Raw genomic sequence first — 22,154 nt, 5'->3', positions numbered from 1 at the left:
CTGTCAGTGGGCAGTCAGTGATCGTTTAACTGTTTAACTTTAACCGTTTAACTCTAATAAACAGTCGTTCATGATTTCATTTAACGTATCCAACTCTAAACCTTCAATAGCCAATCAAGCTCCATGTTGACAGCACACCATGATTGCATACTCGTCCTTGCCAGAGAGAGCAGATATGCAATGATTTTACTTTTGACGTGTTCGTCAGCGAAAATAGAGCGGCCGAACAGGCGGAGCATGTCAAGCATAGTGCATAAAACTGTAAAAAGTACTGTGACGCACATTGTTTACACTGGTAAAGCTTGCACGTGAAGGTGTAATTTTCAAGATTAGACCATTTTTTGATCTTTTTCAGAGTTATTCTCTCGAAGATCTGATGTTTTTTGCAGGGTAAAAGTTTTCGTTGTTGATCGGAGAGATTAATTTTAGGTTATAGGAAACCGCCTTGCCAATGTTGTTGCTTAATTAAATTACTGTCTAACATCATAATGTGATAATTGCTTGGTCTATTTTCAGTCTTCTGTGTGAAGATGAAAATTAACAGATTTGCTGTTGCCAACTTTGATTTCGTAAGCATGAAAGCATGAATGATTGTTAAATTTGTGCCACTCATAATGATAAACAACATCTCCCTTTGTGGTCAGTAAGATAAGACTACCCCAAAACCCATATTAGTACATCAGGACATGACAGTCTGTCTGCAAGAAAATATCACACTGAGCACGGAAAACCACTCAGTTTGTCTACAAGACAACATCAGTATAAACTCGGAGAACCACCCAGTTCTGGTCCAATCAGAGTCCACTCAGTCAAACACGTGTGATCTGGACGAGCTGTTTTACGAGAGTGTCAGTCTATCAGAGAAACTCGGCAGGTTAGTCGATTCAGGAAGCTTTTCTACAGAAGAAGATTTTCTACTATTTCACAAACTAGCCTGTCTTTAAATGAGTTACGTTTAGTAACTAAATTTTATGCTAGATGGAATTATCTTTGTGTAATTTACCTCCTTTTATAAGCGTTTTTGGGCAAAATTTTCCATCCCTCATTAATCCTATAATGTGAAATATTGAAATAGTTTATAAACTGTAATATATACAGTGAAGCATGGATTCCTACAAGAAAAAGCTCTTCTAGTATAAAAGAGCATCAAGTTAAAACGCAACATGGGCACCGAAACCTGACTTATGTGCGGCATGCGTGCAAATATCGTTTTTTGGTCTAAATTATTTCTTCCCTCAATGTGCGACGTACAAAATGATCAGAATTATGTTACCAGTAAAAAATCAGTGCATTTTAACACATTACTAGTAGCGTCGAGTAATATCCACATTTGTGCTGAATAAATGAAGTGGTAGTCACGAAAGTTGCGCTCATTGCATCAGATATATCAAGCAATCCTAGATTGATATCAAAGGATATAACTGGTAAATCATACCTATATTATGCGACGCTGGTACTGGACTATTCAAAGAATCCAGAGCCACTTACTATGCAGCTGTGCGACGAGACAAGTTTTCTGTCGAACGTAGTAATGTTCTAGCTTTTGTATTATTAGTGTAGCCACTAAAATGTACAATGTTTCTTTCCGAAGATACGTGTCAGAATGCCAAGGGTTTCTACTAGATGAAGAGTTCAAGAGAGAGCGTGACCAGTGCGAGGAGGTACTGGATCAACAGATACCAGGTAGATACCAATATAAATCTACCTTCAATAGTTTTATAGATCCATAATCCATATCCTGGATAATTGTTGCAATTTAAAGTATCAGCCTAAAGACAGCTTCAGGCATAAAACGTGCACTAAACTTATTTAATGACCAGAAATTGCACCACCAACGAAGCCAAAAGAGCCTGAACCCCCCAAAGAAACCCCTAAAACAAGGAAGAAGCCCCTCATGTCACACGAGATATCAGACGCACCAGATGATGAACACGTGACAGAGGAGATGAAGGTATCCCGCTCCTCCTCTGTTTCCTCTCTTACTTGTTCTGATCTGGAGCTGTCAGATGAGCTCACAGAGGTCTCATCAACAGGTCGGTGTAATCTGTTATTAATTTAAATCAACGTATTGATTTGTGCGATTAATATTCGTTATCTGAGTTTCCCGTGAGATTTACAAACAAATCGCAAAAACGTCTGAACGCTTTTGACAAATTACAGTGTTTTTCGGATCAGCAAAGCAGCCAAAAAAAAACTGCTGAACCAGCAATAAAGAAAGACAATTTCAGATTCGATCAGCAACCCCTCCGACAAGGAGTCAATAGATCTAGAAATAGACGATTACAACTTTAAGGACTGTTCCATCACCCGCAGAGTAAACCCTCGACCCCCCGCCGAGAGCAGGAAAGTGTCTAAGAAGGAGATTAGTGAAAAGGAGAAGACCAGAATCTATCTTAACCAAGTCGACAAAAAGGTTTAACTTTAATATCTTAATTTAACTTTTAATCGCCTAATCTGTTAGATCTAACAGTAACATTACGGCATTCAATCTGTCAATCATCATATTCAAAATCCTCCGATGGACGATCTATGTTTTTGAACCTATTATGCCCACAACATCGAGCAGTTATAACAAAGTTATAACTTCACATTTTGTTCCAGGTATCGTGCAAGTGCTGTCGATCAGTGATGGGTCGGATAGTCCACGAAGTACGCCAATGCGAGAAGGCAGTGATTATAGCCAACATTAAACCCTACCAACCGAAAACATCCCTCATCACCAATGTCAAGGTGTGTTAGTGATCTCTGATATATAAACTCTGATTTTCCATATCTAAATCTCAATCTTGACGATTCCTGTTCTTATTGAAAAGAGGAGAAATTCCGCGTAGATCGAACATTGACCCACTAGACCCACTTAAACAATAACTGAAATTAAATTGTGTGAAAGAAACCCCTAAACCCCCTAAAAGCAACTAATCAGTAACCTAGCAACTAGTCCCCAACAGGAGGCAGTGGATTTCCAGATCCAGTACGAGAGGGAATGGTATGCAGCCATCATGATCCAGCGAGCTTGGAGATCATACCACCAGGAAAAGATCAGACAAATCAGGTAGTGAAGATAAAATAACGCCCAGTGCATACCTAGCTAGAAATTAGTTTTAAAACCGGTTTTCATGCCTGCTGAGAAATTGCCCCGAAGTTCGACAACATCACTTATTTCATTATACCCCGGATGTGAGATCGTCAGTAGAAAAAGACTAGCCGAAAGTTTGACAGAAATTTGAAAACTGAATTGGTTTAGGATCTTCACAAGACCATAAACTGTACTGATTAGTCGTTTTCTAAGTCTGAGAAGTTTATGATGGCCGTTTACTGTACCAACTGCTGATCAGTCTTACTGAAGTAATTGACAATAGAGATTTAAAACCAATTTCCATTCTTCCATTTCTACCAGTTATACTAATTCTCACTGCCGACAAGCACACTTCCGGGTAATTAAACCCAAATGAAAAGCTGGCTAATACTTATGCTTGTCAATAAAAGCAAAGGGGTGTTTTCTTATTAAGAGATATTGCTAAGGACATGAAAGAGATAATAAAGTGTTTAGTAGTATTTGTGCACTGACCAGATGCCGATGCATTAAAGTAAGAGTAAATGAGTAATTATCATATTAATAAAACTGATAATTGTCAGGAGATTCGAGAGGATCAGAGATAAGAACGAAATGAGGCTGAAGTACGGTCACATTGCAGGCTACGTTATGAAGAGAGACGCTATCAAGAGAAAACAGTTCGGGTATTAGTGTATCTGTATAAGAGACAGCTTACTAACTTATTAAATAAGAGACAGCTTTTTTATTAAGTTCATTGTAGATAAGTGTGAATTAAAAGTGACAAACTGTAGTTCGTAGAGATTTGTACATCTGGGACGCTATTAGAGGGACACAGTTTGGGTTTGAGAAGTGATATCAGACACAGCTTTTTAACTTATTATGTGAGACAGGCAGCTGTTTTATGTTCATTGGATAGATATGAATTGGAACTGACTTTTGTTCGTGAGTATCATGCAGTTTGACAATGATAGTAGCGTAAGGTGAACATATTGTTATAACGTACCTGATAGTGTTGTTTTTGTTAATAGTGACATTGATAAATCAGATTCTTCAATAGTAACAGACATATGAGAAACTTTAAATGCGTCGCAAAATACATGGCATGCTTTTCAGTTTTTGACGAGTTAAATCAAAGGTTTCTATTCATGCATTGTAAATTTTAGATAACCACAAAACCATCTCATTCGTTTTATTACTAATTCTTAATTTCGAAAAATGACTTTCTTAAACTCATCAATCTGTTCCATAATAACTGCCATGTAACTGTCATCTCCCTCTATACCCATCGCTCTTATCTTCCTGTAGCTACCCTCATCATCAATAACATCCAGCATGTACCTAGCTACATCCGCCCTTGATATTCGTATCGGACAGTTTGGAACGTAGCTGTGGTTGTCGTCTGTCAGTATTGCTTTGTCTGTAAATAGGAGAGTACGTCAGAGGTTAGTCTTGGAGATGTGATACAAGAGTACAAGTGTGGTCAGTTGTGTAGATCGTGATGTTATGTTTTAATATTATGTTAGAATTATATTAGCATGGAATAATGTTATTTTATATATTGGAATAAAACACCAAGATCAAATGATACAAATTTAACATTTACAAAAACACATTATCAAAATATGTTTGCAACTTAAAGTTTGAGATCACGGTTTAGTTGATAACGAAGAAAATCGATTTAAACATAAATTTAAAAATTTGTATTTCAAAACATCACTGATAACTGATTCATAAAGATAAAACTGAAAAACCGTTAATAATTTATTTGATAAACTGACACCGACAACCTTTCGTATCACAATCCAGCCGAGAAGAACCTAAAAAACTTGAAAACAACAATCTGGCCAATATAACCCCAACCTTATTACTTTATTACACTTCAAACAAACAAAGATCATTCACTTAAAATTCCAAATCTCCCAAGTCTGTACCTAGAACCACCCACAGGTTCAGTAGTGTAGTATGCCACAACACTACCGACTACTTAGACACAGGTCCGTCCACAGCAATAGCTCTTATCTTCCTGTAGCTACTCTCGTCCTCAATAACATCCAGCATGTACCTAGCTACATCAGCTCTGTTTATCATTGAGGGACACCCCGGTACTATGGACTGTCCGTCGTCGTTTACGGCGAACAGTTTCTCTACAGGGTTATAGTGGTGGTTGAAGATTTGACACCAAGCTCCAATTGTGATGAGAAAATATTATTTTAACTTTGCAATTGCAAAACAATAAGTCAGATTTGTTTTTAGATATTATCTTAAATCATAATTTGAGAGCAACGGAAGTGGGAGACAGTAAATCACAAAAATTAGACTAAAAACTTAATTCAATACTGCTGCAACACTGGATTGCCAACTGAAAAACGTTAAACCCTTTAATTAACCCTACCTGTAACAGGTTCATTAGAGAGCCCAGCTGGGAGCACACACGTGTAATCCAGATGGTCGGTAGTCTCCAGAAACTGCTCACTGAGTCTCATACCCGCCAGCACCTGACCTATCACCAGTCTCAGGAACACGTTCCTCATTATAAAACTAGCGTTAGACCAGGAGTCTGTGTTTGTGTACCTAGGAGAGGGAGGTGATGTGAGAATACAGGGCAACATAGCTTCCTACAGGGTGCAAGTATTGTACGGATAAGAGTTTTTGGTTAGAATTCGCAAAACTTTAAAAGCTGTAGTTACTTAAGGAGACTCTCCTTTGGAGATGACATTGGTTGATGGATAATGTATAGTGAAGATAAAATTCATAAAGATAAGTGCAAAAAGTGTAAAAAGTGCCAAGTAAATGTAAATCACAATCTCTTACCAGGAGTGCATAAAGATAACTCTCCTCTTTCCAAACTCTTTCATAACCTCTGATAAGTTCATAGATATTTCACGAAACTGCCTGAAATTTAGGAAAGCATTTAATGAGAGAATAATCATATGAATAAAATATAGGTAACTTAATTTTGGATTTTAGTTCGTTTAATCACTATGACATCAATTATCATCTAACCCAAATTGTCATCAAACCACAAATTATTAAAAGACTCTTAAGTCCTCTATAACTTACGGGACAGGCTCACTCCAGGCCAGGGCAAATCCAAGACAACTCATGACCACATCTGCTTTCTCAACATGCTGTTTCAGATCTTCTTTGTCAAAAATGTTACATTTTGCAACATCCAGATTCTCATTTTCTATCTCAATCTTAGTAGGATCTCTTACCTGGAATATGAGTATAATTATATAATCTTAATAGCAGGCATCAGATTGATCAGTTGGATCATCTTTCACTTAGACGCCTGATTTGCGAATTCATGAAAATTCGTTCATTAAAATTCGATTTTAAAATGGGAGATTTGCTGATAATATAGATAGTATCAATTACTCTCCTAACCGCTCCTAAAACTCAACTAACCAGAGCGGTGACATGGTGGTTCCTCTCCAGAGCTTGTTTGATGAGGTTCTGTCCCGTCTGTCCAGACGCCCCCAGTACCAGTAACCTCTTACCCATAGCTAATGGTTGTTTTATTGAGATGTAACAATGGTGGTGCTTTTATGAGATAATTTCAACATTTCTAATAAACGCACCGAGTTTTTATAAGATATTAAATAGAAATGTAATCTGAAGAAAAGGTGAAGGGACCGTAGTAATCATATCATAAGTTTATACGCAGTGTCAACACGTGAGTAATGAGACGTTCTGTATAATATGGTACTGAAATTCTTTAAATACACCACAACATCATGTTATCATATCTCAGAAAATGAGGACACACAACATAAAAACTATAAATTCTGTAAACTACAACATAAAACTATATTTATTAAATAATAAACTAAAAAGCAATTATAAAGGTTCGTCTGATCAAAAATGTTGAGGAAACAGCGCATAAGGTTAGGTCCACTGTAATATTTAATCATTTACAAATTGGCCAAATTACAACACTACAAATCTATTACAACACTACAAATAATGTATAGTATTACATCCATTAATAATGTTATAGAATGATTATATTTAATTTAATTTGAAGATTTTATCCTCTTCACGTACTGCAGGAGTGGCGTCTCAATAAATTTCATAATAAATCTCCTATGTAAGTTCTTGTCTCTATCTCCTAACTATCCCAACACTGTTGTCCAATAGCTCTTATCTTCCTGTAGCTACTCTCATCATCAATAACATCCAGCATGTACCCAGCTACATCAGCTCTGTTGATGACAGGAGCTGCCTTAGGGACCCAAGAGTCTGTATCATTTACCATTAACGTTTCATCTGATGTAAATAGAATAAATAAATAGATGAATTCTAGTGTTTATAACTGACTTTGACATTAAAAACAATAAACATGAAAGATATGTCCAGGCCATTCATACAATGTTCAACAGAAGATATCAAGACTTCTAAGAACTTGATTTAAGTCATCTGATAGTGATAAGTCATCAGACTATACAAATCTCGGGTGAAATCAACCGTAAATTGGGTGTTAATATTAACATATGTTACTGACCTGTAACGGGTCCATCCAGCAAATGAGCTGGCTGAATACAAGTGTAATCAAGATGATCAGTACTCTCCAGAAACTCCTCACTCAACCTTCTTCCGTCTAGAGACGGTCTGACAATGTAGGGCACAAAGAAGTTTCTTAGAATGAACCCTGGGGCTTTATCTCGAGATTCTGGGTGCGTGTACCTGCAAACAAATTAGACTGGAGTTGTAATAATATTTAAAGCTGACGACGGTAAATACAAATTTGAACCATATTTCAATTTTCAACCATAAGTACCAGTCAAGATCTCAATCTCTTTTTTTTAGGCAAAAAATTGAACATTTTGTACCATGAATGCATAAAGATGACTCTTCGTTTCCCGAACTCATGCATAGTTTCTGATAGAACTTGAGCAACTTGTAAATAATACCTGAATAATTAACTGTCATGATATTTATTGATACGGTTGGATTTTCACCATGTTACTGTGCGGTGAAGATTGTTTTAGTTCCATCTTTACTGTTTACATATTAAGTTTAAAACCCTTAATATTACTACGATCATCACCTACGGAACAGGCTCCTGTTTCTTAAGGAACCCTAAGAAACCTCTACGGAACCCCAAACAAGACAGCACAACCTCAGCATTCTCAACATGTGGTCTCATTTCTTCCTTGCTGAAAACGTCACATTTCTCTACAGAAAGTTTATCGTGCTCTATATCTATCTTTGCTGGATCCCTGACCTGTGAAATTTATCATTGTGAACTTTTAATGATACGAAGATTAAGTTCAAATCAAATCGGAATATTTTTACATCTATAAAATTATTCCGAATCGATAGAATTCGCGGATCCACTAGAACTACTGACAAACCAGAACTGAAGTGCTTCAACTCACCAGAGCGGTAACATGGTGGTCTCTCTCGAGCGCCTGTTTCACCAGATGTTGACCTGTGTTACCAGAGGCTCCTAGTACCAGTAGCCTCTTACCCATAACTGGATGATAGTTTTATTGAGATAAAGTTTGCAGAAGATGACAGGGTGAAGTACTTTCATGTGAACATTTCAAAGTATTATACGGTCTTTTTGAATTTACTGAGACAGGAAATAAGAAAATAAACATATTATGCATTTGGTGAATAATTCTGGAATTTGCCAAGTTTGGCAATAATGATCGTTAAGCAGTTCTGCAATCTGCAATATAATGACTATTAATACTCTAATACATCACAGTAAAATATAAACATAACTCAGCACCCACAGGCGAGATAAAACGCACAATCACAATTATCTTTTGCTCCAGTCAAAACAAAATAAAAGTATATTAAAAACTTAAATTACACAATAAAACTATCATTAAACAATAAACTAATAAACAATTTAGGTTCGTCTGATTGGAAAGGGTCACGGAAAAGACGTATAAATTGAATTGTAAACCGAATCTACTCTTTAATCTGTTTGCATAGATAATAAGTATATTATAAATACTAAGTTTAGATTTTAAAATTTTAGTTTCATAGAAAATTCGTATCTGCTCCTTAATTAAGCTAAGTAAAGCACTTTATCGGAAAAATTAACACAGTTCAATATCATATTCATGAGAGATATGTATACTACTGTCACATTCCTAACGCACATTGTTCTTGTCTCTATCTCTCTGTCTTCTAGCCATCCACACCAACACCAATAGCTCTTATCTTCCTGTAGCTACTCTCATCATCAATAACGTCCAGCATGTACCTAGCTACATCAGCTCTGTTGATTTCTTGTGCAGCATCGGCGATACAAGAGTCTGTTTCATTCAATATGAACTTCTTATCTGTTGGAATTACAAAGTTAAACTCATACAGCTAGTTTTAATACCTACCTGACAATATCAGGACAGGCTGAAATTATAGCAATACCTGTCCACGAAAATCAAAACTCTAGATATTAGCGTATTTCATAGGATCTGATATAACTTAAAATTGGGCGACAAAAAAAACTTGGCCAACCTGTAACAGGTCCATCCAGCAAATGAGCTGGCTGAATACAAGTGTAATCAAGATGATCAGTACTGTCAAGGTACTCCTCACTCAGTCTCATTCCGTTAAGGGACTGTCCTATAACGTAGGGTAGAAAGAAGTTTTTCAGAAAGAATCCTCGGCATCTAGCTCGAGATTCTGGATGCGTGTACCTGGAAACAAATTAGTCTGAAGTTTGAACGGTAAACGCAAATTTGAGGCAGATTCTAATCTGAACTTGAAGACACGTCGGGAGCAAGTTAAAATGCTCCTTTTACTGTTCCCACCCATACTAGATAAAATCTCAAAATGTGAAAACAAGGAAAATTTTGTACCATGAATGCATGAAGACGACTCTTCGTTTTCCAAACTCATGCATTGTCTCTGATAGAACTTGAGCAACTTGTAAATAGTACCTGAGCAATTCAATATGATGCTATGTTAGCTCTGCTATCTATGCTGATTGCTGAATAATAATTGATTGGTTTTCAACAGTAAAATCGATAACTTCAAAAAATCTTTGGGGGGGGGGGTCCAACCCGATCATTTCCGATCATTCCGATCCCGATTTTGGCCTCATCAACCCTCATATCGGAAAAATCGGGAAAATTTAAATCTTCCCTCTGAGGTTTCTAGGCGATATAGGTAGCTATTTCTGTACTTAAATATGACAAGAAATCGATTGGTGGTGGTCCCAGAACCCCAAAATGGTATATTGTTCCAAACAAGAATCGTTTCGTCCGAAAAAAACAACACACTGTCGTATCAACTCTTGTTTGACAGAAACATCCACCCCGGTCCACAATTGAAAGAGGTACGGTTGGTAATAACAATCGTAACAAATAGCGAACGCTTTAGTAACTTTTGATTTAAATTGTCTCCACAATTTGTAACAGGCTATCTGCAGAAATGGGTAGCACGGTTAATGACCATGGTCCTTTCTCAAACTTCCAATCCTCAGTTAGATACAAAGAATAGTCTACACAATTTTTGATAACATTAAAAGGGATGAAAATCACTTTATTTATCAAAATCTTTATTTATCATGTAACAACTTTTCCATAGTACTGGAGAGTAAAACTCTGTTAAACAAAAATATTCTCGAGCACATTTTGAGTCAGTAACAGTAACATGTCAATATGTTACAGACTCAAATGTGTTTAAAAACATTTTAGTAACAATAAATTGTGTTAACTGATGAGGAGGAGGAGGAGGACTGAGGAGAAGGAGGACTGAGGAGGACAGAGGAGGAAGACTGAGGAGGACCAGGACGAGGACTAGGAGGATGAGGACGAGGACTAAGGACGAGGACTAAGGACGATGAGGATGAGGACGAGGACTAAGGACGAGGAGGAGGACTGAGGAGGAGGAGAAGGAAGAGAAGAAGGAGGAGGAGGATGAGGATGAGAACTGAGGAGGAGGAGGAGAAGGAGGAAGACTGAGGAGAAAGAGGAGGACCGAGGAGGACTGAGGAGGAGGAGGACTGAAGAGGAGAGAGAGGACTGAAGAAGAGGAGCAGGATTGTTGTGGAGGAAGACGAGAAGGAGGAGAAGGAGGAGGACGAGAGCGAGGACGAGGAGGAAGACTGAGGAGGAGGACTGTTAAAAAGGAGAAGAACGAGGACTGAGGAGGAGGACTGAGGATGAGGAAAAGGAGGACTGGGGGAGGACTAAGGACGAGGAGGACTGAGGAGGAGGACTGAGGATGAGGACTGAGGATGAGGAGGACTCCAGAGGAGGAGGACTCAGGAGGAGGAGGAGGAGGAGGAGGAGGAGGACTGAGGACGGGGAGGAGGAGGAGGAGGAGGACTAAGAGGACGCGAGGACTAAGGACGAGGAGGACTGAAGAGGAGGACTGAGGATGAGGAGAAGGAGAAGGAGGACTGGGGGAGGAGGACTGAGGAAGAGGAGGACTTGGGGAGGACTGAGGAAGAGGAGGACTTGGGGAGGACTGAGGAGGAGGAGGAGGAGAAGGAGGACTGGGAAGGACTGAGGAAGAGGAGGACTTGGGGAGGACTGAGGAAGAGGAGGACTGGGGTAGGACTGAGGAGGATGATGAGGATCAGAAGGAGGACTGAGGATGAGGAGGAGAAGGAGGACTGGGGAGGACTAATGAGGAGGAGGACTGGGGGAGGACTGAGGAGGAGGACTTAGGAGTAGGAGGAGAAGGAGGAAAAGGAGGAGAAGGAGGAGAAGGAGGACTGAGGAGGAGGAGGAGGATGAGGACTAAGGAGGAGGAGGAGGACTGATGAGAAGAAGAAGGAGGAGGAGGACTGAGGAGGAAGACTGAGGAGGAGAAGGAGGAGGACTTAGGAGTAGGAGAAGGAGGAGGAGGACTGAGGAGGACTGAGGAGGAGGAGGACTGACGATGAGGAGAAGGACTGAGGAGGATGAGAAGGACTGACGAGGAGACCTGACGAGGAGGATGAGGACTAAGGAGGAGGACGAGGAGGAGGAGGCTGAGGAGGAGGAGGACTGATGAGAAGGAGAAGGAGGCGGAGGACTGAGGAGGAAGACTGAGGAGAAGAAGGAGGAGGAGGAGGACTGTTGAGGAGGATGATGAAGATGAGGACTGATGAGGTCTGAGGAGGAATACTGAGGAGGACGAGGACGAGGACGAGGACTAAGGACGAGGAGGAGGAGGAGGACGACTGAGGAGGAGGAATGATTAGGAGGAGAAGAAAGAGGAGAAGGAGGAGGAGGAGGATCAGGAGGAGGAGAAGGAGGAGGATGATGAGGAGGACTGGGGGAGGACTAAGGAGGAGGATAAGGAGGACGAGGACTAAGGACGAGGATGAGGACGAGGACGATCATGAGGAGGACAGAGGATGAGGACTGATGAGGAGGAGAAGGAGGAGGAGGATGAGGAGGAGGAGAAGGAGAAGGAGGACTGGGGGAGGACTGAGGAGGAAGAGGAGGATGACTGAGGAGGAGGATGAGGATCAGGAGGAGGACTCAGGAGGTGGAGGAGGATGAGGAGGAGGACTCAGGAGGAGGAGGACGACTATGAGGAGGACTGAGGAGGACGGATGGGGAGGAGAAGGAGGATCAGGAGGAGGATGAGGAGGAGAAATGAGGATGAGGAGGAGGAGAACTGAGAAGGAGAAGGAGAAGGAGGAGGACTGGGAGTAGGACTGAGGAGGAGAAGGGGATAGAGGAGGAGGGTGAGGAGGACTGAGGAGAAGGAGGAGGACGAGGAGTCAGGAAGAGGACTGAAGAGGACTGAGGAGGAGAAGGACTCAGGAGGAGGAAGACTTAAGAGGAGGAGGAGGAGGACATCTAAATGTTTTGTCTGTTTTTGTCCGTTTTTGTCCGCCCTACTTTTTGTCCGTTTTGAAAATACAGGGTACCGAACGGACACAAAACATGATCCCCCAGCCAAACATGTGTTACGATACAAATGTACTTGACTATACATTTAAGGTGCAGTGTACTAGTGATTTTATGGTATGTTTAAAGACCGGACCACAAAATATAACCCGGTACCTAGTGTTGTACTAATACATAATAACAAGTAACAGGGATAAAATTAATGAGCAGAAACAATCGATCTCACGTCAAGAGGCCAAAGCACTCGGGTCTGGGAGTACATGACAACTCCAACTAGTAGTGAGCATACTAGCCCCTGCAGTGGAAAAACACATAAAACATACTATTGGAATGTCCAATTGGTTTGTTTTCTCATAACAATATAGCATTAAATTATATGTAGGGGTTCTGGTTGAATTATATCACTTCTGAGAGGTTTTAGAATTTAGAGATCGATTCTGTAAATTTCTCAATTTTCCGATTTTTCCGATTTTTCCGATTCCGATTTTGGCCTCATCAACCCTCATATCGGACATCGGGTTGGACCCCCCCCCCCCCCCCCAATCTTTATAGGATCACGATCATGACCTACGGGACAGGTTCTTTTCTCTGAAGAGGAAACCCCAAACAAGACAGCACAACCTCAGCATTCTCTAAATGTGGTCTCATTTCTTCTTTGTTGAAGACGTCACATTTCTCTACAGAGAGTTTATCGTGCTTTATCTCTATCTTTGCTGGATCCCTGACCTGTAAAATTCATCAAGTTAAAGATCACTTGATTAAAACTCAAACGGAAAAGTTTACGGGTAATAAATTTCGAATAAAAACAAGAACCCATCTAATAATTCTCAACTTCAACTCACCAGAGCGGTAACATGGTGGTCTCTCTCGAGCGCCTGTTTCACCAGATGTTGACCAGTGTTACCAGAGGCTCCTAGTACCAGTAACTTCTTACCCATCACCTATTCAAGAGTTAAAGTTAATTAACCCCTCGCTGTTAAGTTTAATTAACATTCAGTTTAGCTATAAATTGTTAACTGTGACATAAAGAGAACTTCTGCGATAAGAAAGTGTTCAAGTTTATTTTAATATACAAAACGATAAAAATATGATTCGGTGTATGTTATGAAACGAGTTCGAACATTAATAAAATTTATATAGCTCGGTAGAATATATTGTGTTGTTGAAATTTGTTATTTCGGAGAAATCTCTCAGTTACAAATTATAAAAGGAAGTAAAATTTGGTTTTATGAACTGAAATTTTATTTCAGGGAATTTCAAAATTCATTCTTAGAATTTATGAAGTTATTCATCATATCAAGAAACACACATCGTATTCACTATTCAATTTAATTTCTTACTCACTAAACTATAAACTTAGTGATTTCCAGGAATATTAGTTCTAATAAAACGAACCCACGGGTTCAACAGGAGCTCTGCTCTAAAGATGGTCATTTCAAAACAAGTCGAGGAAGGGGGGGGGGGGGGGGGGGGGGTCAGCACTTCGGGATGTATAAAGTATAGGACACGCATGCGCGTGCTAAATTGCATATCCACACAAGGGCTTTAGCCCGCCGGGTTGATATATGATGAGTTCCCGGTAATTCGGTGGACACTCAGTGACTCAGTGTCAAGCAGGGAGATTCGCAGTACATAAGAGCATAAAGCATGTGTCCTCTCTGATTGGTATCGTTAATGGCCTGAGATCTGTACCTCCAATGATGATATGTACATGTCACTTGCTAATTACATTAGGCTGAATCATATGGGGTGACAAATAGGAGAACCCGGGATAGGGTACATTCCTAAAATTTGAATAGTTGAATGGTAGGGGATTTTATCAAAGGGTTTTCACTTACAATCGTTCTTATTCTTTGAGAAATGAATCAATTATTTCATAAAACGCCTTAAATAAATAAAAATATTTGATAAAGATCATAACGTTTCTTGGACCGAGGATTACAATCACAATATTCGCAGCCAAACGGCCTTGGTTTACTATGAGTCAACAAATGTTTCGTCAGACTACCTGATCGGTTAGTCTTGAAAGCACACTTTTTACAAATAAAAGGTTTTTCTCTGTTATGAGAAACTATATGCTTATATGCCTTTTCAAAGTTGCTGCCGTCCCCGCCTTATAGTCGCAGACAGTATAGTGGTGAGGTTTCTCTCCCGTGTGTGTTCGTTAGTGAACTTGAAAACTACTGTTGTGGGCAGCTGAATAGCCACACACATCACATTTATACGGTCTCTCTCCGGTATGCTTCCGTATGTGCATTTTAAATATGCTAGGAAAGTTAGTCCTAAAGTCACACAGTGTACATTTGAGAGATTTGTTAACGAGCCGAGCTGACTTCTGTCCAGGTTCAGATAGAATTGTATCTTTAACATAAGGTCACCCACATTTCCATGAGGCTCGGTAATTTCAGGAACAGGATGGGACTCTCCTTCATTAGGCGATGTATTAAATGGTGTAACTGGAAGATTACAACTATCACACTGAAATTCTTTATAGTCCAGAGGTTAAGCTTTAACAAGTTCGCCACACAAATCCTTGATATCGCCCGTCTTTACAACTTCTCCGTTTGTGACTTGGTTTTTAAGTGTTCAAAACTAAATTCTGACTGTTTAGCCAATACGCCGGCATTTTTCACATTATATTTTTCGGCGTCATCTTCACATTAATTTCATGTGCACAATAAAGAGGGCCAGGGCAAGATTGATTTAGTGTCAACCTGCTGACCATCTGCCATCTTTTCTTTAATGAGAACCCCCTCAATTACTTCTGATTCATGAACTGACATTCCTACTAATAAGGTTTCTTAAGATTGTTGTTTCAGTTTAGCAAGGAAAATAATAAATAAGGGGATCACGTTATTTGTTATTTGTAAGATGACATACTAAATAGATTACCAAACATGTTATTTATCTGTTTACCAATCATGGTTTACCCTAAAATAGGGTACACAAAGCAATCACATCTACAAGTTCAATAACAAATGTCTTGTAGTGTACTGCAGCTGTAACTAATTTTGACAATGGGCAATAGTCAGTGCAATTAGCATTATGAGTTAGCACAGAAGTTGTTGTCTCCGATTTTGAAACACGTTGGTACCATACGGTGCCCTAAAGTGTGAATAATTGCAATTCACTGTGAATTGGGTCGACCTGTATCTTCGGGTCCAACGATTTTATAAAATATTACTTCTTTAAATATAAGTATGAGTAACAAAAGTTTCGTCTCGCTCAGCTGAGCCTAATTACGACCCTTTAAAAATTGTTTCAAAATAATAGATACTGTAAATTTTTTGCCAAAAACTAGAAAAATTGCAAATTTTGTTCAAAAACTGGAGTAGGTGAATCCTTATAATGGGCCCTTCCGGGCAGTTAAGCTTAAGTGTAATCGAGTTAGTGATACCGATAAGTACGCCTCTACGTATCTCAAAATGCCTTAGCTATATATAAACTTTGGAGGAAGTTCAACAGTAATGGTACTCATATCCTATTTAAAAGTGAGGCACCTGTTTTGGCGAATATAAACAGCGTTTGTGAACCCTTATTATTGGTGGTTTTGTTTTGTTAATCCTAGTTGTATTTGTGTCCACTAACCCTACTTGGGGGTTTATTACCCAACAATCATCATTAAAATTGGGTTAACGTGAGGGTTAAAAATATAAATGTATACATATAGCCAAGACATTTTGAGATAAGTAGAGGCGTACTTACCACAAGCGATGTGCTAAACATCACCTAACTGCCCAGAAGGACCTACTATAAAGATTCACGTTCTCTAGGTGAGTATAAGTACCATTATGTTTGCTATTTCCAGCTTCTGTTTCTACCAATTTTCATGGGTAACCACACTCAACACATTCCTGCTACTGGGGTAGATATTTAGATTTTATATAAATATCAAATTCAATTATTCATTGTTTGAATTTTCTTAATTTAAATTTCAAATTGGCATGAAACATCATAAAATACGCAAACTCAGGACATGAATACAACAGAACATCCACCAACTACACCAGATGTTAGTCTTCTCCAACTAACTGAGTACAGAGTATATGATGGCTTGATAGCAACAGGATTCCTGATATGTTTGGTGATAGGACTTCCGGGCAATTGTCTAGCTTTGAGGTACTTTCTTCAGATAAGAAAACGGAATCTCTCAAATCTTCTGTACATATCAGCTTGCTCCTTAGACATAGTGTCCAGTATCATCCATCTTCCAGTAACTTTTAATTTGTTAGATAGAAGACATCCTGGCTTATTCGGCAACAGACATTTCTGTAGGATGTGGTATTTCACTGTCCTCTTGGTTCAAGTCATTTCCATCTATGTGGCGATGTTACTCGCTTTGACTAGAACTATTGTCATCCTGTTCCCATTCTACAAGATAAACAAAAAATTCGTCATCATCTCGATCATCGCAGCTGTCCTGTACCACTCAGCATGGAATACGATTGATATGATCCTACAGGATTACATTTATTTCTATAGTTTGGGATTTTGTACAGTTGGACCAACAGAGGCCTTTAATGACTTCAATACCTTTTACATGATTAACTTCTGTTTGTGTCTTGGAATCCCTCCCATGGTTGTTTTCGTTTCAGTGGTGGTTTCTACAGCAAGACTTAACACTCATCATTTAACAGATGCTTCCCAAAGGAGAAATCGGCAAGCATCACTAACGATCATTTACTTTTCAGTTAATTTCCTCGTCTGTAATTCTCTCTCGTTCTTCAACAATGCTCTACTCACCCTCAGTTTATATTGGCCAAATTTTCCATGGTCATTCTACAACAACAAATTCGTGCATTTTTACAGCTGGATGATCAGCGAAATATTTTGCATTGTTCTAAATGCAGCTCTGAACCCACTCCTGTATCTGTGGAGGATGAAAGACATGAGAAAATGGATAAAGAAACCCCCGCGACAGTTTCAGCACCACCAACACTATCAGGAACAGGACTGTTTCAACGATATCCCAGTCTCAGATTGAGTTGTCGCTTTGAAAACCAAAGGGGGAAACAAATAAACACAAGCCGTTAAACTGAAAAAATATCTGAAGGAAAATACTGATAGCTGAGTTGTGACAGAGCCGTCCATCATGTGGAACGGCTGACTTTATGTATAGCAGTGACCATCAGTACAGTACCCTCCACAACTATTCCCTCATCATCATCTATATTCTTATATTATATTATATTATAAATACGGACTGTCCATTCTATGAATTGGGCGTGATAATATTAACTATTTTAATACGGAACACTGAATGTGTGATATCATCAAGAAAAATATATTAACAAAGGACAAGCGCTATTTATTATGCTAAGAATATTAGCTGTATTAGTATTAATTATAGTTGAGACATGATAACTTGAAAAAGACGACTTGTTTTGCGTCGACAATTTGATTTATTTCAGTTCTAAAAAACTAAAGACACTTCCAGTAAAAATTATAAAATTAGTAAGTATATATATATAAACAAAAGCTCTAAGAAACAGATAGTAAACAAAGTAAACATTTCTGTCCCCTAATCTTTCTCAAACAAAAGTCATGCAATTTGCATACTTCTCCATTTAACTCTATTCTGAGCAATTAACATTAAATAGTCTAAATCACATAAATTATTTAACGATAATTTTCGGACACTAAGGTCGTGTAGAATCAGTGAGAAAAGGTTTGACTGCGGTCTTCCACGCCGCCCTTGAAGCTGTAAGGTGTTGACAGCAAAAACAAGCGACGAATAGGCTGGGCCATCTGTAGGCCCACGCAGTACATGTCCGAGCATCCTCCACCGACTACGAGCCACTTTAGCTGACAATGGTTCGCTATTGCAGCGTTTATACAAGTTCTTGTTGGAGATGATGTGAGGGTATTTGTAATTCAAAATTGATCGCAGATGACGTCTGTGAGCAATATCTAGTTTTTCCAATACTGATTTAGGGGCAGCCCAGCAAGATGAATTGTACATTTAAACGGATACTACCAGAGCCTCATACAACAGAAGCCTCTTGCTCAGAGGGATCTTATGGTTCCAAGCTTTCTTGTATTTGTTAAACGCGGCATATCCCAGACATATCCTTCTAGAGATGTCCTCCTTACTACAAAGCATGGAGCCAAGCGTAATACTCTTTCTCCAGAGCTCGTTCCCTGCAATCGGCTTACCCTGCTCGTCTTTAGCTCCCTTTTCAGCTAAGTACACATGAGTGAAATCAGTTTTGTCTTCGTTAACGAAGAGATTCCAATCTTTAAGGACTTCTGTTGCAATAGGCAACAGCTCCCTCAAATTGTCTTCATCTTCATCATTGAAGTCGATATCATCAGCATACTCACTGTCAAGTGGAAGACCAATATCGGTGATAGGTGGGTTAGGCCTATTCGTTGCAGTTTCAAGCCTGTTACGGAGGTCACGCAAGGCACCCGCTAAGACAAGTGTGAACAAGCATCCAGACAGACAGTCACCTTGGAATGCACCGAGAAAACTCTGGAATTCAGCAGACAGTGTACCGTTGATGTTGACTTTGAGCTTGGTGTTGGAAAGCAAAAGTCTTACCAAACGGACTTCGTCATCATCACAGCCACACTCAACAAGAAGATCGAGGATGGTAGATCGTCGTATAGTGTCAAAGGCACTAGACATGTCGATCCCCATACGATGGTATTCCCACCTCTTCCTCTGGACAACTGATAACATCACACGCTGGCACCATACAATGTCAGCACATGATCTACCCTGCTTGTAAGCACATTGCCATGGACCAGTGAAGGCATTGACTTTATTCTCAATTCTCTTCAAGGTTGCCATTGAAAGAATCTTTCATAAGCCTTAGGCTAATGGTAGTCGGGTGCCGCGCGGACTTATCGCTCGGTCGATCGAGCGATAAGTAGCTCCTTATCGCTCGTGCGCGTCGTCACTTCAAGCACAATTGCGCGTCGTATCGTACTCGATGCTAGACATGTCGATCCCCATACGATGGTATTCCCACCTCTTCCTCTGGACAACTGATAACATCACACGCTGGCACCATACAATGTCAGCACATGATCTACCCTGCTTGTAAGCACATTGCCATGGACCAGTGAAGGCATTGACTTTATTCTCAATTCTCTTCAAGGTTGCCATTGAAAGAATCTTTCATAAGCCTTAGGCTCATGGTAGTCGGGTGCCGCGCGGACTTATCCTTCGGTCGATCGAGCGATAAGTAGCTCCTTATCGCTCGTGCGCGTCGTCACTTCAAGCACAATTGCGCGTCGTATCGTACTCGATGCTAGCCAAAGAGCTTTAATACTTTGGTTTTGGCGTGTTACATCTGAAGTCAGAAGATGAATCCGAGATTGTGGAACCAGATGATACGGTTTTTGAGGCATTTTGATACGGTCATTTTAGTCTGTTAAAGTAGTTTCAGAGTGCTGGAAATGGTTTCACGGTGTAACGTAGGGGGATGTGTTTACTAACTATTTTGACGTCAAAATTGTCGCCAGAGGCTCCCTGAGTCATGGAATGAACGGAATGAACAGAAATTAATTTTTTTCTAAAACTCGTCGGATTGCCCCAAAACAGGTCGGAATCGTTTGGTATTGACCCTAATAGTGTTCCTACAAAGTTTGGTGGCCCTAGCACTCCCAGAACGCCCACTAGAGACTTGATTCCATTTCCGTACCAAAAAGCTGGTTCCTGAGTATCCGATATTGATACGGTCATTTCAGTCTGTTAAAGGGGCTGCAGAGTGCTGGAGATGATTGTACGGTGTAGGGGGATGTGTTTACTAACTATTTTGACGTCAAAATAGTCGCCCAAGACTCCCTGAGTCATGGAATGAACGAAATTATGAACAAAAATGAACATTTTTCTAAAACTCGTCGGATGGCCCCAAAACAGGTAGGAATCGTTTGGTTTTGACCCTAATAGTGTTCCTACAAAGTTTGGTGGCCCTAGCACTCCCAAAACACCCATTATATCCTTGGCTGGATTCAAGAATTTAGAACCAGTTGAGCAGATAAAACGGATTTTGAGAAATTTTGTCTGCTTGTGTTGTTGCAGAGAGTTGAATTTGGTTCAACAGTATTCAAACAAGATGTGTCCAACTTAGTTTTGTAGCCCTACCAGTTTCAGAACGTCCACTAGAATCCGGTTCCATTTTCTTCCAAGAAGCTGTAGACAAGGTTGTTTGAAATTTAAATTTAACCTCTCTGGTAATACAACTTTTTACTTGGATGGATTTCAATAATTAAAGAGAGCAGATTGTTACTTTGTTATTTTTGAGATTTGATTTTTTGATATCATATGTATAAATGTATAAATCAGTTTCTACAAATTGTAACAGCAATTGGCAGTAATAAAGCGGTAGTAATAGTTTTGCACAACATCAATCATAATATCATTCAATACTTCAATACCTTCAAAATAATTTAACTCGGTTATAATAATTTAAACGCAGATCTAAAAGAACTAAGCACAGTAGTAGGATGAAGTTCCAGGCAAGGTTGGAGGAAGGTAGAGGTGAAGCTGTGGGTAAGGATAGTAGGCTGGGAAGGATCCATTTCTGATCCCGCGAGAGCAAATCCAGTTCCAAGTGAGAGCAAATCCAGTTCCAAGTGAGAGCAAATCCAGTTCCAAGTGAGAGCAAATCCAGTTCCAAGTGAGAGCAAATCCAGTTCCAAGTGAGAGCAAATCCAGTTCCAAGTGAGAGCAAATCCAGTTCCAAGTGAGAGCAAATCCAGTTCCAAGTGAGAGCAAATCCAGTTCCAAGTGAGAGCAAATCCAGTTCCAAGTGAGAGCAAATCCAGTTCCAAGTGAGAGCAAATCCAGTTCCAAGTGAGAGCAAATCCAGTTCCAAGTGAGAGCAAACATAGTTCCAAGTGAGAGCAAATCCAGTTCCAAGTGAGAGCAAATCCAGTTCCAAGTGAGAGCAAATCCAGTTCCAGGTGAGAGCAAATCCAGTTCCAAGTGAGAGCAAATCCAGTTCCAAGTGAGAGCAAATCCAGTTCCAAGTGAGAGCAAATCCAGTTCCAAGTGAGAGCAAATCCAGTTCCAAGTGAGAGCAAATCCAGTTCCAAGTGAGAGCAAATCCAGTTCCAAGTGAGAGCAAATCCAGTTCCAAGTGAGAGCAAATCCAGTTCCAAGTGAGAGCAAATCCAGTTCCAAGTGAGAGCAAATCCAGTTCCAAGTCTCGACAAGCTGCTTATCATTTTGTTCAGGAGGTATGGGAGCCCGGAGGAAGAATTAGGGTTGGTTTCTGAAGAGGTAGTGATACCAAGATAGGGGATTAGGGGATGCTAGGTAAGTGCTGATA

The 22,154-nt window shown here is 39.7% G+C and overlaps 5 protein-coding genes across 7 annotated transcripts in view; 1 reads left to right on the top strand and 4 right to left on the bottom strand.

The window, feature by feature from the left end:
* Window positions 1–353: 353 nt before the first annotated feature.
* On the top strand, window positions 354–4,233 carry LOC134817577 (uncharacterized). 2 transcript variants are annotated; one of them, XM_063826779.1, is made up of 7 exons: window positions 354–874; window positions 1,592–1,683; window positions 1,821–2,033; window positions 2,229–2,413; window positions 2,602–2,730; window positions 2,939–3,052; window positions 3,637–4,233. In XM_063826779.1, exons 1-7 carry the CDS (start codon window positions 687–689, stop codon window positions 3,658–3,660), a joined length of 945 nt encoding a protein of 314 aa, XP_063682849.1. In that variant the 5' UTR covers window positions 354–686; the 3' UTR covers window positions 3,661–4,233. The 2 variants fall into 2 exon arrangements, with proteins under 2 accessions (XP_063682849.1, XP_063682847.1); XM_063826777.1 differs by having other exon boundaries at window positions 631–874; window positions 2,949–3,052.
* Window positions 4,234–4,257: 24 nt separating this feature from the next.
* Window positions 4,258–22,154, bottom strand: part of LOC134817377 (uncharacterized) — a 41,888-nt gene continuing 23,991 nt past the window's right edge. The window contains exons 2-7 of the mRNA XM_063826515.1: window positions 13,713–13,811; window positions 13,442–13,596; window positions 9,877–9,957; window positions 9,533–9,714; window positions 9,208–9,357; window positions 4,258–4,478 (exon numbers count right to left, since the gene is read on the bottom strand). Of these exons, the coding sequence (XP_063682585.1) occupies window positions 4,258–4,478; window positions 9,208–9,357; window positions 9,533–9,714; window positions 9,877–9,957; window positions 13,442–13,596; window positions 13,713–13,808 (885 nt within the window). The 5' untranslated portion in view covers window positions 13,809–13,811. The remainder of the gene's footprint in view (window positions 4,479–9,207; window positions 9,358–9,532; window positions 9,715–9,876; window positions 9,958–13,441; window positions 13,597–13,712; window positions 13,812–22,154) is intronic.
* LOC134817580 (flavin reductase (NADPH)-like) overlaps window positions 4,633–22,154 on the bottom strand; it is a 42,333-nt gene continuing 24,811 nt past the window's right edge. Inside the window, exons 2-6 of the mRNA XM_063826782.1 lie at window positions 6,464–6,563; window positions 6,116–6,270; window positions 5,867–5,947; window positions 5,448–5,626; window positions 4,633–5,199 (exon numbers count right to left, since the gene is read on the bottom strand). Coding sequence (XP_063682852.1) covers window positions 5,036–5,199; window positions 5,448–5,626; window positions 5,867–5,947; window positions 6,116–6,270; window positions 6,464–6,559 — 675 coding nt within the window. The 5' untranslated portion in view covers window positions 6,560–6,563 and the 3' untranslated portion in view covers window positions 4,633–5,035. The remainder of the gene's footprint in view (window positions 5,200–5,447; window positions 5,627–5,866; window positions 5,948–6,115; window positions 6,271–6,463; window positions 6,564–22,154) is intronic.
* Window positions 7,085–8,210, bottom strand: LOC134817582 (uncharacterized). 2 transcript variants are annotated; one of them, XM_063826784.1, is made up of 4 exons: window positions 8,178–8,210; window positions 7,888–7,968; window positions 7,560–7,741; window positions 7,085–7,324 (listed from the first exon to the last, which is right to left on the bottom strand). In XM_063826784.1, exons 1-4 carry the CDS (start codon window positions 8,192–8,194, stop codon window positions 7,167–7,169), a joined length of 438 nt encoding a protein of 145 aa, XP_063682854.1. In that variant the 5' UTR covers window positions 8,195–8,210; the 3' UTR covers window positions 7,085–7,166. The 2 variants fall into 2 exon arrangements, with proteins under 2 accessions (XP_063682854.1, XP_063682855.1); XM_063826785.1 differs by having other exon boundaries at window positions 8,106–8,192.
* LOC134817376 (uncharacterized) lies at window positions 18,833–19,666 on the bottom strand. Its single transcript, XM_063826514.1, has one exon. It carries the CDS (start codon window positions 19,664–19,666, stop codon window positions 18,833–18,835), a length of 834 nt encoding a protein of 277 aa, XP_063682584.1.

The sequence above is a fragment of the Bolinopsis microptera genome, chromosome 6, assembly GCF_026151205.1.
Source record: "Bolinopsis microptera isolate Bmic1 chromosome 6, MBARI_Bmic_1.0, whole genome shotgun sequence".
In the NCBI taxonomy this organism is placed as follows: Eukaryota; Metazoa; Ctenophora; class Tentaculata; order Lobata; family Bolinopsidae; genus Bolinopsis; species Bolinopsis microptera.
The sequence above is the reverse complement of the archived record's forward strand: the minus strand, read 5'-3'. Positions and strand labels throughout refer to the sequence as shown.

Coding starts and splice junctions, on each gene's coding strand:
- LOC134817376 (XM_063826514.1), bottom strand. CDS start 19,666: ATGGCAACCTTGAAGAGAATTGAGAATAAAGTCAATGCCTTCACTGGT.
- LOC134817582 (XM_063826784.1), bottom strand. Junction 7,742..7,887: donor GTCATCTTTATGCATTCATG/GTACAAAATGTT, acceptor ATTTGTTTGCAG/GTACACGCACCCAGAATCTC. Junction 7,325..7,559: donor GCTGGATGGACCCGTTACAG/GTCAGTAACATA, acceptor TATTTACATCAG/ATGAAACGTTAATGGTAAAT.
- LOC134817577 (XM_063826777.1), top strand. CDS start 687: ATGACAGTCTGTCTGCAAGAAAATATCACACTGAGCACGGAAAACCAC. Junction 875..1,591: donor CTATCAGAGAAACTCGGCAG/GTTAGTCGATTC, acceptor TTCTTTCCGAAG/ATACGTGTCAGAATGCCAAG. Junction 2,731..2,948: donor CCCTCATCACCAATGTCAAG/GTGTGTTAGTGA, acceptor AGTCCCCAACAG/GAGGCAGTGGATTTCCAGAT.